General features: G+C 31.0%; 1 protein-coding gene across 2 annotated transcripts in view; it reads right to left on the bottom strand.

Moving 5' to 3' along the window:
- LOC127709238 (prosaposin-like) overlaps positions 1-13,774 on the bottom strand; it is a 30,042-nt gene extending 16,268 nt beyond the window's left edge. Inside the window, exons 1-8 of one of the 2 annotated variants that reach the window (XM_052214647.1) lie at positions 13,646-13,774; positions 5,615-5,763; positions 4,945-5,016; positions 4,091-4,156; positions 3,325-3,384; positions 2,547-2,627; positions 1,795-1,884; positions 123-185 (exon numbers count right to left, since the gene is read on the bottom strand). In XM_052214647.1, coding sequence (XP_052070607.1) covers positions 123-185; positions 1,795-1,884; positions 2,547-2,627; positions 3,325-3,384; positions 4,091-4,156; positions 4,945-5,016; positions 5,615-5,763; positions 13,646-13,682 — 618 coding nt within the window. In that variant the 5' untranslated portion in view covers positions 13,683-13,774. Of the gene's footprint in view, positions 1-122; positions 186-1,794; positions 1,885-2,546; positions 2,628-3,324; positions 3,385-4,090; positions 4,157-4,944; positions 5,017-5,614; positions 5,764-9,917; positions 10,059-13,645 lie in introns of those variants that run through there. The other variant, XM_052214646.1, reaches the window with a different exon arrangement.
- Between the last annotated feature and the right edge of the window lie 2,337 nt (positions 13,775-16,111).

Genomic DNA, 16,111 nt, shown 5'->3' with positions numbered 1-16,111 from the left:
AAGATTTTTGAGAAAGAGAAAAAAATAACAGTAAGACAAACACTAGTAAGTTCTAAAATGACTGGAGATCAGTCATATATATTTTGAAGAAATTAATTAAAGGTAAAGTAAATTATTTATACCATGCTCTTTATAGACTGTAGTTGTGAACAAAGTGTCTGCTTCAACATAGCTTCTATCTGTTCCTACAAAGAGAAGAAACAAACAAATATATAAAATAAAATGAAATGAAATAATCATTTTTTTTTTACACCCGAGTCAGCAGTTTTTAAAGTATGAAAACTGACCTGTTATTCACATACAAGATCATGTTTTCTATAATTTTTATGCTTTTTTCACATTTCTCGATCGGTGTGAGATAAATATTTCTCATCTCTAGAGAGAAAACTTTGTTCTCAGCAAATGATTGGTCGAAATTTAATTATGACATCAAATTTGCTTGGTTTCTTCTGAATTTCCTATTGTGACGTCATGAAAAAAGGTGACCATGCCTGATGCCGTCACATATAAAGAACACAACTTTCTGCAAATCTTTGAAAAAGAAGGTTAAACTTTGTAAAATCATTAGAGAAACAGATACTACAATTATAACTCGTGTATTACTATATTTCTCCACTGTCAGCACTCCTTGCTCTTTAAATATTAAGATTTAACTGTCTTGAGTGGAGAAATATTGTAACACAATTGATGCAGTGCTGGAATCTATTTTTATCTCATTGTACATAAATGCCCTTTCTCAATGTAAAATTTTAAAAGATGTACAGTACACTTTAAGAGACTCAATTCTCATTGATTATTATCATATTCATTTATCTTTGTAAAATAGAAATGCAATGTTCTTTTACTTGTCTTCTTTGATAGTTGAACCTTAAACGTATAGCATTTCCTAGGAGTTCAAAATATTGACCAGTACTGCATTCCATACTTTCTCCTTAACGTTTTGATTAATTGTTCATGTTTAACGTCACTTTAAGCACTATAATCTATATCATGGTGGTAATTTTTTATTGTTAGAGGAATCGGTAGTGCCCAGAAAAAAACACAGTCTTTTGGTAGGAAAACTGACAATGCGAGTCAATTAATATTGGAGTTGAATGCACCTACCATGTGCGGGGCTTGAATCACAACTTCAGTGTTGACAGGCTAGCGATACAGTAGATGAACTTAATGTTTGGACAATATTCCTCAATATTAGTGCAATAACACTCAAATAGATTTGATTTGATATTTGGTGTTTTAACGCCACTTTTAAGCACCGCTTTTGGGCTATTTCGTGGCGGCCAGTTTTTATTGGTGGAGGAAGCCGGAGTGCCCGGAGAAAACCACTGACCTTCGATAGGAAAACCGACAAATCCTAGTAAATTAAGATTGGAGTCAAGTGCACCTGCACGAGCGGGGTTCGAACTCACAACCTCAGTGTTGACTGGCTAGTGATTACAGTAGTAACTACTTAGACCACTCGGCCACCGAGGCCCCACTCAAATAGATTAATACCTGTGTCTTATTAATAGATATATACCTGTGTCTTATTAATAGATATATACCTGTGTCTTATTAATAGATATGTACCTGTGTCTCATTAATAGAATAATACCTGTGTCTTATTAATAGATATATACCTGTGTCTTATTAATAGATTAATACCTGTGTCTTATTATTAGATATATACCTGTGTCTTATTAATAGATTAATACCTGTGTCTTATAATTAGATATATACCTGTGTCTTATTATTAGATATATACCTGTGTCTTATTAATATATTAATACCTGTGTCTTATTATTAGATATATACCTGTGTCTCATTGCTGACTATCATGTTCTGGATATCTGTGAAGAAATTTGTACAGTCTGTACATACATCAGCAGCCTTTGCTGTTATTTCCTAAAAATAAAAGAGAACTTATTTATTTCTACCTTATAAGTAGCATGACTTGATGCTATAACTCTCACATGTCATTTGGAATAACTTTTATATTTGCCATTAGGAAGAAAGTAAAAAGATTTATTTCTAACCCTTTGCAGATTTATACTTTTCTCTAACAGTTGATTTATTTTTTTTATAATCAACATGTGGTTCATTTAATCTAAGCTCTTCATCGGTCAAAATTAAATATGACGTCAAATCTTGGTTTCTCTGAGTTCACTAACATGTCTGATGACGTCACATAAAAAAAAAGATAAAGTTTGACTACATATTGCTTTAAGTCAATAAATAAACAGCTTCCAATCTTGACTGGTAACTTTAAATTTTTAAAGCTTGACAAGGCTCTCATTGAAAATTTAACTGTGTAGAGAGGAACATTATTTTATCACACTTCATGCAGCTGTAAAATCTATTTTTAGCAAACAGGCAATAGGCAGAGTTATGTCTGGTAATTCTGTTGGGTACTAGTAAATAAGTCCTTGTCTTTCATTGATATAACTAAGATACAAAAGATTTGTAAGAGAGAGAGAACAGACCAGTATTGTAGACCATTGTCTTATTGGTTATTAAGTTCAATACCAGTCATTTGTGTGCATAATGAGAATCTAGTAAGTAAATACCTGTGTTGATATCTTTTGATGTTGTACTAAGTCTTCAAAGCCAGTACACATTTTCAAAGTGGCACAAATCTGTTCTGGGGTCTATACAAAATAAAGTCAAATATCAAACTGGTATTTTATACTATCCAGAAACTAATCACATGTGACTAAATATGACTCTCAAAAAAAGGCTACAACATTCTACAATTTGTTAGGTTTGAGCATTCCTGATGAAAGTTAATCCAGAAAAACACTTCAGGTGCATAAAACGTAGAGAGTGTTACTTTCATTTCATATCTACTGAAGTCAAAGACTGAGAAATATTGATAATGGTTATTTTCATGGTATAGCTCAAATTGTCTGCCAAGTTTTCAATATATGAAGTTTTCCGTAATCCTTTATTTTATCATCTATGAAAAACATCAATAGCAATATTCCAGGACAGTTTGTCTTTGTATAGTCAACCAGTCTGCAACCAAGACTTGTTTAAATGATGTATCTATGAATAGTATTTGTCAATGTTTTATTATCAGCTCAATAACTCAGGATCTTTAATCATAAAAAAGAAAGGCCAAAATTTATTAGACAATTATTGGATATTATAATATTGTTCCAATTGGCGCCAGGTAAGATAAAAAATATTTTGATTTCAGGTGTCTTTCATCATGTTCATAACAAGGATGGTGCAAATGGAATAATATGTAAAATTTATATAATTCATGAGTAAGGAATAGGCTGATTGATATGTATAAAATTTTCTAAGTTTTTTTCTGAAATAATTACTAGTTATCTCCCTTACCAGAGGACTCTTCAGCAACTCAAGTAACAAAGGCAGATCTGTTTTGACGAAGGCAGTACACTGAAATATAGGAAACAAATCTAAAATGACTACATTTCCGATCATTTCTTCATTTTTCATAAATCATTAAAAGGATAAATACTACAAGGATCTATACTGATTTATATGATAGCACCATTTTGAGGAGTAATTATATTATTTCTTATTGAATAATTTGTTCCAGTATTATATCAAAACATATTCAGTTATCTATTTCTGTCTTAATTTCTTGACATGTTAAGTTCAGCTTTTCTCGAAGTCAAGTATTTTTTTTACCAGTGAAATGAGTTCATAAAAAACAAGAATGTGTCCATAGTACACAGATGCCCCACTCGCACTATCATTTTCTATGTTCAGTGGACCGTGAAATTGGGGTCAAAACTCTAATTTGGCATTAAAATTAGAAAGATCATATCATAGGGAACATGTGTACGAAGTTTCAAGTTGATTGGACTTCAACTTCATCAAAAACTACCTTGACCAAAAACTTTAACCTGAAGCCGGACAGACGGACGGACGAACAGACGCACAGACCGAAAAACATAATGCCCCTAGGTGGGGCATAAAAACAAGAAAAACCAAAGTAAAAGACCCAAAGAGACATTTTGTAATTGAAACATTATCTTTGCTACAGGATGACTCTCCCAATTCTCAATCCCCTACAAAGGAACATTCTGCTTTTAAAACTGAAACTTTAAAATATCAAAAATAATTCCGAACTAGTTACCTTTTTTTTTAAATCTGTTCTTGTAAGTAGGTTACACACCTCATTCATGTATTCCTTTATTTTCTCCTGCAAAAACATAATCATCTCATTTTATAAAAGTGAGCAAGGCCAACAATGAATAAGTAATTATAAAGTAAGTTAGATCATACAACAATCTATGCATAAAGAAAAGTAAAGCAGATACGAAAAAATAAAAATTTTGCAATTTTTCCATTTATAAAGAGGCATATCTCTAGAACGGTAAAAGTGACGCCACCAAAATTCAAACTTGATCTGTGTTTTGTGGTAATTAGCATTGTGTATAAGTTTCATAACATTTGGTTGAGGCAAACTTAAATTAGAGAACGGAAAAGAAAAATTCCGCAATTTTTCCATTTGTAAAGGGGCATAACTCTAGAACGGTAAAAGTGACGCCACCAAAATTCAGACTTGATCTGTGTTTTGTGATAATAAGCATTGTGTATAAGTTTCATAACATTTGGTTGAGGCAAACTAAAGTTAGAGAACGGAAACCAATTTTGGGACGTACGTACGTACGTTCGTTCGTACGTATGTACGTACTTACGTACAGATGGACAAGGGTAAAACTTAATGCCCCCTCCACTACGGCGGGGGCATAAAAACTCTAAAAATGGTTGTCAGAAAAATATATTTCTCAAGATATTGACTCCTTATTTGTTCTAACATCTTTATAGCTGTAGTTGCTTAATGTTTTCTGAACTCCATAATACTTTCCTATATCTTTTTCTTATTTCTACAATTCTAGTTTTTTTATTTTTTGTATTTGTACCACTTTTATTTATTTATTTCTTACTATTGAAACATGTTTGTGTACTGATTTATTTTTCCCTTACCTCTGTACCACCTTGCTTTAACTTTTCCTTTGCTTCTGTTATACCAATCTTACAGATATTACACTCCAATGTCTGGAACAAATAAAATTAATAAATAATTGAATATATCATTTTGAAGATTTATATTATTCTCTTTAATTCTATTATCTGTAAAAATCATTTTATTATTTGTAAAGAAATCAAAATAAACACTTTAAAATTAATTTCCTACATAATGTAGTAAGTAAAATATGACTGTTATTATATTATATGGCAAAAATCGTAAATTGAAATTTGTCATTTTTGATATCAAAATATATCCTAATGATTATTTTATTTTTCCCATTCTGGACTCCTCATATAACAGATCTTCAAAACAGCCCTACTTCAATTTTGACTTAATATTGTCAAGTAATCCATGAATCATTTTGTTTATAAAGTGAGAGCAATAATCCCCTCCTGACATCCATTACCAGTCACCCACAAAGTCATCAGATTCATATGCAACAGAACTCAGGTCTATCTTATAATTTCCCTTTATTAACATTTTGAAGAAAAATATTTCATTTTCCAAAAATTTACAAAATTAAATGATAAACAGAAAACAGTGAATACTTATCCAAGAAATACAACTCTTACATAAATGAGAGACAGACTATATTTTGTTAAAAGATGCAATAAGAAAACTTACATCTTTAGGTTTAATGATCTGTGTCTTCCATACTGTATCTATACAATGCTGAACAGCACCACATTTCTTGGCATTCAAGGCATGGCTACACCAATAGGATGGTCCATACGTACACTCTTTAGTCCCAAGGAGACCTTGGTCTGCAAAAGCTGAAAGAACAAATAAAGAGTACAATTAAATGTATAAGTTAACTACACCAATATGACTGCCTGAGCTAGCTTACAGCTATGGGTCAATGTGTGCAAATCAATTTCAGTAGATGGTACTAGTAACATATTTATCATAAAAATACACAAGTCTTAAGATTTGGGCAGAGATATCAGTAAAAAATAGATACTTCAATAGCTTACTATATGTTCTGATCATTGTTGAAGGCTATAATTGATCACATCTTTGTTCTTGGTTCCTTATGAATTGTTGTCTGATTGACAATCATTCCAAATTTCCTTATTTTCATATTGAAACAGGACGAAACAATAAGGTATTTAGATACAATTATTATCTTATATGAATGAGAACTTTAACATTACACAAGGGAATACAAAGAATTGTATTATTCAATTTTGAATTAAAATTATCAATTGTTTTGTAGATCCATTTGTCTTATTACAGTGCAGGCCTTTCCATCATAAATCTTTACTCAGTGCGTAAACTTAGAATACAGTATTTTGATTGGTTGATTTCTGACTCTGAGAACAATAATCTTACTCAAAAACTTTTAGGACCCAGTGAGCTAAAAAAATTCTAGCTAACATTTCATAGCATTTCATATATAACTGAGTGTGGAGACTGATTATTTGTTTGCTTTAACAGAAAACAGAACTGTGATATATGGAATATAAATGTTATCATGGTCACTGAATATTTGTCATTCAGATATTTTTAAAACTTTATTCAATATTTATAGACAAAGTCACAAAGTGTGAAAAATTATTTAAAGAAAAAATGACAATCAATAGTGCTGACTATACAACTATTGATTTTGGTGCAGAAAGGCATTAATATTTAAAAAGTATAATATTAGGCTTTAAAAAAAAATCAAAATGGAAAATAACACTTCCCTTAAAATGTTTTAAAAATTTCTGATGGTAGGCTTATATAAGGTCAAATAATTGTATAACTTATAGGTTAACACATTAATATTCATAAATGAAATTATATAACAAGTTGGACAATAAAAAAATGTTTATATAAAGAAACACATGACTATGATTGTGTTCTAATTGTTAACATTGAATAAACTAAGGCTTAAGTACATGTGCCTTATTATATCATAGAAACATAAAGTAAGAACTTGTGTGGAATCAGACAGCCGGCATGACAGTGGGCAAGTTATACATAAACTGCAATGTTTAAAATTAGAGTGGCATGGACAATTCATCTTTCCAAAACTGGTAGAATATAGAGTCACCATGCCATCAACAGCAACACCAATTTACATAAATATTTTAGTTGACCATCTTCGGAGTAATGCCAGTCAACCAAAACAATAGGCCACCTAATACAGCATCAGAGAGTTGTTGCAAAGGTTCTTTTAAAGTGCACAAGCATGGCACTTATGTGGCCTCAGATTTATCCCTTTTCAGACTGGACGTAGCTGCATATTTAAACATTCAACACAAAAAACGGAGGCCCAACTTCAGCATAAATTTTAATACAGTATATGGGTGATGATTATATCTCTATCTCTCTGTCGACCCTTTGGATGCATTGTAAATTATTTTATTTTGAATATACTGCATCCAATAATACAACAGCCCATGGGTATTTTTAAAAAGGTTCAGGAGTCATTCATTTTTTGAAGGAGAGGGTGACATATCTTTTGAAGTCAAATTAAAACAAGGAATTATTTGAATCTAGAATGATTTTGAATTCTGGAAAATTGATTAGAAATGTATGATAATAAACTGTTAACACAGAGATATGTCTCGCATTTTTGTAATTTTGATAATGCAAATGTTGAAATTAAAAGGACAATACTTTAACAAGTAAGTTATGCAAATATTCAAAGTCAATGAACCATGACTGACGGTACATGGCTAAACAATCTCCATGGAAATGAGATGTGCCAATGCTAATACAACTGCATACCAAATACCATTGACTTATCATAAGTCCCTTTAAACAAATCTAAATACAAACATTAACTTGTAAACTATTTAAAAGTTTCAAAGTCAATGAACCATGATGAGGGGTGGGGCTATATAATCTCCATGGAAACGAGACTTGCAAATGCCAATAAAGTTGCATACCAAATATCATTGACTTAACATTAGAGGTTCATCTTAAACTGATCTGGAAACAGCATACCTATGTCTCGCTTTTTGACTCCGTCAAGGTGAGACAAAAACTAACCCAACTAAATAGGGTTAGCCATACACGCATGGCTATGGTTAATTTTACTTTCACTTATATTTCAGTATGAACTAACTAACCCCCCTTAGCAATGCGCACATGGCTGACCCTATTTAGTTTCAAATGGTTAGTTTTCATCATGCATTTCTTCTCAATTTTCCAGAATTCAGAATTATTCCACATTCAAATAATTCCTTGTTTTAATAGCATTGACAAATGCATATGTAAATTATGTTTCATGTCATATGTAATTTACTCAATACTAGTTTGGACTTTCTATTCTATTTTCCTAATCCTGAAGTACTGAGCTTGAACTTAAAGAGACAGAATTCCACAGTCTAGTGAATTTAAGCATCACATGTTTAATGATCTTGACCTACTGGCAATATAATTCCATGGTCTAGAGAATATTAGTATCTTACGTAAAGTGAATTTGACCTTATAGAAACAGAAATCCAAGGTCTGGTGGATTTCAGCATCACATGTACATCACATGTAAAGTGAACTTGATTTTATAGAAACAAAATTCCAAGGTCTAGTGAGTTACGTATTATGAAAACTTAAGCTTATTCTTAAAAAAACTTTGAGTCACATGTTTTGAACTTTAAATATCACCTGATTGAATTGGATGTATATTTTATGTACATGACTCGTGACAGAACAACAATGCATACGGAAATTCAATGATCAGACTGTATTGACATTTAACTCTTAAGCATGCTTTTATCTTCACCATTTCAGAAAGTAGAATTACTTTACAAAGTGATGATACATCAGAAATTTAAATTCTAATATTTTTTTATCACATGTAAAAATATATCTTGACTTATATATCCCTATTTTCATCATATTTTACAATACAATGAATAAGCATCTTGTAATATCTATCATGTCCAGTAAAACTTATTCCAATTAATTTTTCAAAGTTTAAAAACATATTGTGTTTGAACAATGTTGATCATGAGGTCCCTATATAATAATATGGCAGTATGTGTCATGAGGTCCCTATATAATAATATGGCAGTATATATGTGTATTAAGACATTTTTCACCAAAAAATCATTTAAATAAAATAAAATATTGTTTAATTCAGAATTTTTGAACAACATTATTTTGTATTTTTATTAATGGTAAATATCTTGGGTGGTCAACAAGGAATCTAGTCAAGGCATTACATATAGACAATTTCATCAAAGAGAAACACTATATATACATTTTATCTGCAATTTGTATGTTTTTCCTTTGACCTTACTGCCTAATATTTTTCTATATTATGTATAGGACCTGATACTCTTATTTTTTTATACTGACTTCATTAGCTCGAAAAATCAGCTAGACCTGGCGGGCTCGCTTGATATTCTTGCTGATAGTCAGTATCAAAAACAAAAATGCCATTATTCTATATGTATAAACCCAGTAGATTTGTAACAACCCTTCATTAACTATAGACCTTTTTGCTATTTTAGGGGAACTTCTGTAATGTCAAGTAATGGTGGACAAAAAGCCATAAGGTGTACGTATTAAGCTAGTGGAGAACTCCTTTATCTTAGTTGTCGACATATATAGCTATCGCCTACTGTGCAAGGGATCCTGGCTTCAAATGTAAAATACAGGGGTACAGTAGTTAATTTTTTAACAGGGATAAGTTTTACAGTAACAATATTGCTACAAAATTCAAATTCATTTCAACGTTGTTTTTTTTATGAAAAAAATGTCATTGTTTCATTTGTACTTTGGATTCAGCATATTGATTTAATATTTTCCTTCCTGTAACAAGAATACATTTCCTTAATCAATTGAATTACATTTATATTTAAACAACAAATATCTAATTTCTTTTTGTCTAAAAAAAATTTTTCTCTTGATATCTCTCTTCAAAGATATTGAACAATTACCTGATTACAGAAATTTGAAAGAAAAAACAGTTACAACTTATCTCACTACTTACCAAAAGAAGCAAATGAAAGAATCACTAAAAACATGAGAAACTTCATAGTTCTCAAGTCAACACAAACAAGTTCTTAGATATGATCAATTGTCAGATGTTGATCAGAGTGTGCAGGCAGTTACTGTCTATCAATTTCAGAAGATTGCAATGAGATCATGTGATCGTTAAAATTCAGTCTTGCAAATCTTCAATGACGAATAATAAAATTCATGTATATGGTTCCTTTACATGTTGAGTTGTTGCGTAGCAATCATAGGTATTTCTCCTTTATTTTCATTTATATTTTTGTAACATGACTACATAGATTGTTTTTATGTTTCCTTTATATGCTCATGTCAGTCAAAATGCCAATGATGAAAATATTTTGTACAATATGTAACAAATTAACCAAAGTCAATTGAACAGGCTACATGTAGCTTTTTTTTATAGACAGTTCAAGTTATCAACTTTGATGGTCCAAGTTTTTTTTTTTGCCAAGTTTTATTAGTGATGAATTGTGATGTAACCATACAAACATTTCTATGAGATCTTATTTGAAAACATAGGGTAACAGTTAAACAATGACATTTCCTAAATGCATGTATAATATGCAGGAAATAATGAACAAAATTAAACAAACCAACTTAAAGGCAAATCAGAAAACTGACATTGAAACAAGAGAATTGGGGAATTAATGTTTAAAGCAAATTTGTATATGTTTCATTTCCATCTCTTCAAATCACATCCATCAACAATGACCAATCAGAACATTCTCCATTGTTTCTTTATAAAATAAAAGATGTATCATCATGATCATGCAAACCTGAACAATCATAGTCATCCACAAACTTACAGATCAGTGTCAAGTGGACAAAATAATGTTGAAGATTAAAGCTGCAAAATACTATAAACCTTGGAACTTCATAACACATATATACTTTGCCTGATTGTGGTAATAGGTGGTCATGTAGGTCATAATAGGTCATGTAGGTCATAATATGATGACTTTTCTCAAATAATTAGTGTATCCTTACTACATTGTACTACTTGACATTATTCATTTCAATTATTTTGGTTTAATACAATGTACATGAGGACAAATGTGAGGAATGTAAATTTAATCTTTAAAGCCTTCCTTCTTCTTAGGAAATAAACATGATAAACCCTTTATAAATCTTTTACTTCCTCCAAAGAAATTTAGAAAACCTCTTCAAACTGCATTTTGTGAAGCCATATCAGTCATTCATTGTAAAGTTATTAGTTTGCATCTAAAGGATTCTTTTATACTAGAACACACCCGCGATATCGAGGGCCCGTGACTGAATTAAAGTATCTAATTATGTATAAGCCTTATTTTAGCCTGGATTTTTGGTATTGGTATTGTCATTTGATAAAGTCATGCTGATTATAAGATGCACGGTTTTCTCTGCTTTCAAAATCTTTCTGTTTCAACCCGTCACCCCGGAACTTATTAATTATTGGTAATATTATTTGGAAAACAAAAGGGCATGGAATAGTTTAATTTTTAATCAGCACTATTGGGCCTATATTAGTTCTAAATAAAGAATTCTTTGATTTGCCGTTTTAACGTCATGCCAGCTAACAAATAGGAAACCGTGTACCTACGCCTTATTTTAAAACTGGATTTTTAGTACTCGTATTGTCATCTTATAAAGTCATGTTGATTAATATACTACAATAAGAAACAATGTGACAATGATCAAATTTAGTAGTGTCAACCCTGTATAATGGAGAAGTTTAGGTGTGGTTTTGACCTGTGTATATATAGCAAATCCCAAATACACCTTTTGGTGGTGTGCCTGACAGATGCGGAACGTAAGGCAATAGGCAACTGGTGATATATACTATTGGTATCGGTATGGGATTCCACCCAGAACTTTTTAATTGTTGGCAATATTAATTATGTGGAAAACAAAAGGGTCTTGAATGGTGTAATTTTTAAACAACACCATTCAATGTCCTATATTAGTTATATAAAATTGAATCCTTTGATTTGTCGTTTTTACCCCATGCCGGCTAACAAATTGGACTTCATTATTTTAGTATTATAGATATACATGTATCATGTATATGTTATAATAACATGACTTTAAGAGTTTCAGGTAATAAAAGTTTGTAATTTTCCTCAGTTTTCTACTTCTTCTTTGATATACATGTACATGTAGTAGTAAAACTCAGTACTCAATACTTATGCTGGTAATGTCTTTTTACAATAAATATAATAACATTTTCCCTCAGTTATAACTAGTCAAAAATAAGGTTCATGCTTGGTAAATGTAAAAAAAGTCAAATTTGGTAGGAAAAAAATTCACACATTAGATAGATATCGATCTTTATGTACAAATGTAGCGAAAAAAGTCACAATTTCCTATCAGATTTGTGACTTTTTTCAGTTTTATAGCTAGCTAAACCTCTCACTTGTATGACAGTCGCATTAAATTCCTTTATATTCCTTTATATTGACAACGATGTGTGAACAAAACAAACAGACATAATACTAGGTAAAAATGTAAAAAATTGCGGTACAGCAGTCAACATTGTGTTATAATCTTAATCACTATAAAAACAAACAAATATGTAACAAAGAAACACAAAAAAGCATATAGACAAAGCACATGAGCAAAATGAAAGACAAGAATACAAAAATTTACCATAGCACAATAACGGGATGTATAAGTACAGAGCCACGTCATATGTAACAAAGAAAACAAAAAGGCATATAGACAAAGCTCATTAGCAAAAATGAAAGACAAGAATACACAAATTAACCATAGCACAATAACACAATGACGGGATGTATAAGTACAGACCCACGTCAAATGGATATAACCAAAAACAGACTAAACAGTAAAAATAATATTCATGAAGACAAATAAAAGAAAACTATAACACGTTATTAAGATGATAAACAACGTCAGTACCCAGAATCTATACTTCAAGACCATCATGTATTATTTGTGAAGTTGATGCGGAATAAATGCAGTTTGTTTGGAAAACTTTCATCGTCATATTTGAACTAGTGTCCCTATCACGGTTCGCCAACGGTACATGTATATCCCTTGCGCAGCCAAAGAGTTAAGTCATTGGCTGTACTACAAATATTGTGATTTATCCTGACGTATTATGGGTTTTCATGCTATTAAGAATGCATTGTGACGTCACAATTTTCATTCAATAAGCATGCATAGTACCAATATACCTTATCGCTATTTGGAAATCTGCGCCGCGTGACCTGAGAATGTGCGCCTCTTGAACTTTTTGCGTAATACAACAATCACTTTTCCATTATGGCGTCAGATATTTTCTATTGTGATGTCAAAATTTTACTGGAACCTTTGTGATGTCCAGTAATGGTGAACAAATAGTGATAAGGTGTATTCACATGAGGTGCGAAAACATGTGATCAGACCATATAATAATAGGGCATATACATTGTATATGTATTATGTTATTTTGGCCTGTAAAATAATCAAATTATCAATAATGCACAGATCCCTAAACAACAGATTTAAAGAAAAAGCCCGTTATTTAAATTTAGAGTATTGAAAAAAAAAAAACTGTACGTCCATGTTTTACAGATTGGATGATCCTATATAGGCTATAATAAACAGTGTTGTGTAAGGAAACAATTTAGAAATTAATTATAAGCATAATTTTTGTACTTCTTATCTTCTACTTTTCAAATTGGTAAACATGCCGAAGTTGACTTGACATATCTCACTACTTACCAAAAGAAGTAAATGAAAGAATCAATAGAACCTTCATATTTCTCAAGTCAACAAAAACAAGTTCTAAAAGTCATATGATTGTTTGTCAGATGACCAGGATTACGCAGTTACTTCCCATGAATGTCAGAAGATTGCAATGCGATCCTAAATTGCGTTAAACAATGTTATATAGAAGTAATAGCTTTTCTAAAAAACTTGCAAGCGAATATAGTAATATATATACGTAAAAAAAATACTCGGTGCTTCTGATTCAAGATTCAAAGTTTTTATTTAGAGTCGATATTCCATAAACTACATAAACACAAGCTCTAGTGAGCTTTTCAAATCAATAATAAATAAATAAATAGTACCGTTTTCCCTGTAACCGTATATCAATATATAATAACAATAAGAGTAGTAGGTTACGTAAAAAGTAATAAATAGACTTATTGATGTATGTATATATATATATCTATATTTATTTATTAAATAATTGATTGCACATAAATTTACACGTCTTTATCAAAGTATTTAGTCTTCTGCCACGTGCTTTGATGTCTCCCGGATACTTGACACCACTCATCTTTATGTTGCTTAATTAGTTCTTTATTTATCTTCTTTTTTTTCTATCATAAGTTGTTTCTTTCATGTTTCTTGATCAAGTTAGTATCCGAAGGTAAACTAAAAAGATATCAGCGTGTTAGGTTTTTCGGATGAAAAATCAGGCTTTATGCCAGTATAAGCATGCAAACAAAGGACAACATAGTGATGTATCTGAAAGAAAGAAAAAGAATAGAGTAAGATAAAGTGTTCTTAAAAAAAAGCTTTAATTCCGCCAACGCCGGTCCCCAGCCCGGGTGAAAAAGGAGGAGGGTTATGCAATTGCATGTAAAAGTGAAAAAAAGGAGAAAATAATTATGTTTTTTCAGGTCGTGTGCCATAGGTCGTGTGCCATTAATCTACTTAATCACTTGACATCTACTGTAATTACTTTTTATTACCTGTCATTAGTTGTCATAAAACCATTATAAAGCTGTCACCGAGCGTAATTACCAATTAGCAAATTAGCCAATAATTAAAAAGATAGAATGCACGTCGTTTCGTAACCTGGTCGTTTCGTACCTGGTCGATTCGTAACTACGTTGTTTTGTAACTGAGACGTTTCGTACCTGGTGTAATTATATATGGTTATAACGTGTTAGTTTAAATTAATTAGTTTAAATTAAAAGTTAAAGTTATTATTTAAAAATGATCAAATTGTTCATCTAATAATAACAATATTGTAATATTTTTAATTTAAAACTTTCTTAAATCTTTTTAATTATTGGCTAATTTGCTAATTGGTAATTACGCTCGGTGACAGCTTTATAATGGTTTTATGACAACTAATGACAGGTAATAAAAAGTAATTACAGTAGATGTCAAGTGATTAAGTAGATTAATGGCACACGACCTATGGCACACGACCTGAAAAAACATAATTATTTTCTCCTTTTTTTCACTTTTACATGCAATTGCATAACCCTCCTCCTTTTTCACCCGGGCTGGGGACCGGCGTTGGCGGAATTAAAGCTTTTTTTTAAGAACACTTTATCTTACTCTATTCTTTTTCTTTCTTTCAGATACATCACTATGTTGTCCTTTGTTTGCATGCTTATACTGGCATAAAGCCTGATTTTTCATCCGAAAAACCTAACACGCTGATATCTTTTTAGTTTACCTTCGGATACTAACTTGATCAAGAAACATGAAAGAAACAACTTATGATAGAAAAAAAAGAAGATAAATAAAGAACTAATTAAGCAACATAAAGATGAGTGGTGTCAAGTATCGGAGACATCAAAGCACGTGGCAGAAGACTAAATACTTTGATAAAGACGTGTAAATTTATGTGCAATCAATTATTTAATAAATAAATATAGATATATATATATACATACATCAATAAGTCTATTTATTACTTTTTACGTAACCTACTACTCTTATTGTTATTATATATTGATATACGGTTACAGGGAAAACGGTACTATTTATTCTGCCATAGGCGACACTACTAACATTTTCTAAATTTACCACTTTTTATAATAAAAACCTGCACAAAACAGTTATGTGTGGTGTTAGTACTTTATTACTCTGTTTTAAAAATTGAAGCCAAATAGTATCATGACCAACTTCCAACGGAGCTTGTTTATGTTATCCATGCCCATTAAATTTATGAAATTTTGGAAGTCTTTTCGAATAATTCTCTAGAAAATATTTCAATGGGTTTCAAAATTTATATTGTAAATATACACACTGCAGTTATTCATAGATAAATAAAAAAATATATTGTACCCTTACATCCAATCACAGCGCTCCTAGGTTGACTTCCTTCACCTGCCTTGGGTACACAAAAGACCAACCTAATGCTGGGAAAATGTAATAGTACCGTTTTCCCTACAAAACGTCTCAGGTACGAAACGACCTAGTTAAGTTACGAAACGACCA

The sequence above is a fragment of the Mytilus californianus genome, unplaced genomic scaffold, assembly GCF_021869535.1.
Source record: "Mytilus californianus isolate M0D057914Y unplaced genomic scaffold, xbMytCali1.0.p SCAF_7, whole genome shotgun sequence".
NCBI lineage: Eukaryota > Metazoa > Mollusca > Bivalvia > Mytilida > Mytilidae > Mytilus > Mytilus californianus.
Note: the sequence above shows the minus strand (reverse complement) of the source record. Positions and strands in the feature narration are given on the sequence as shown.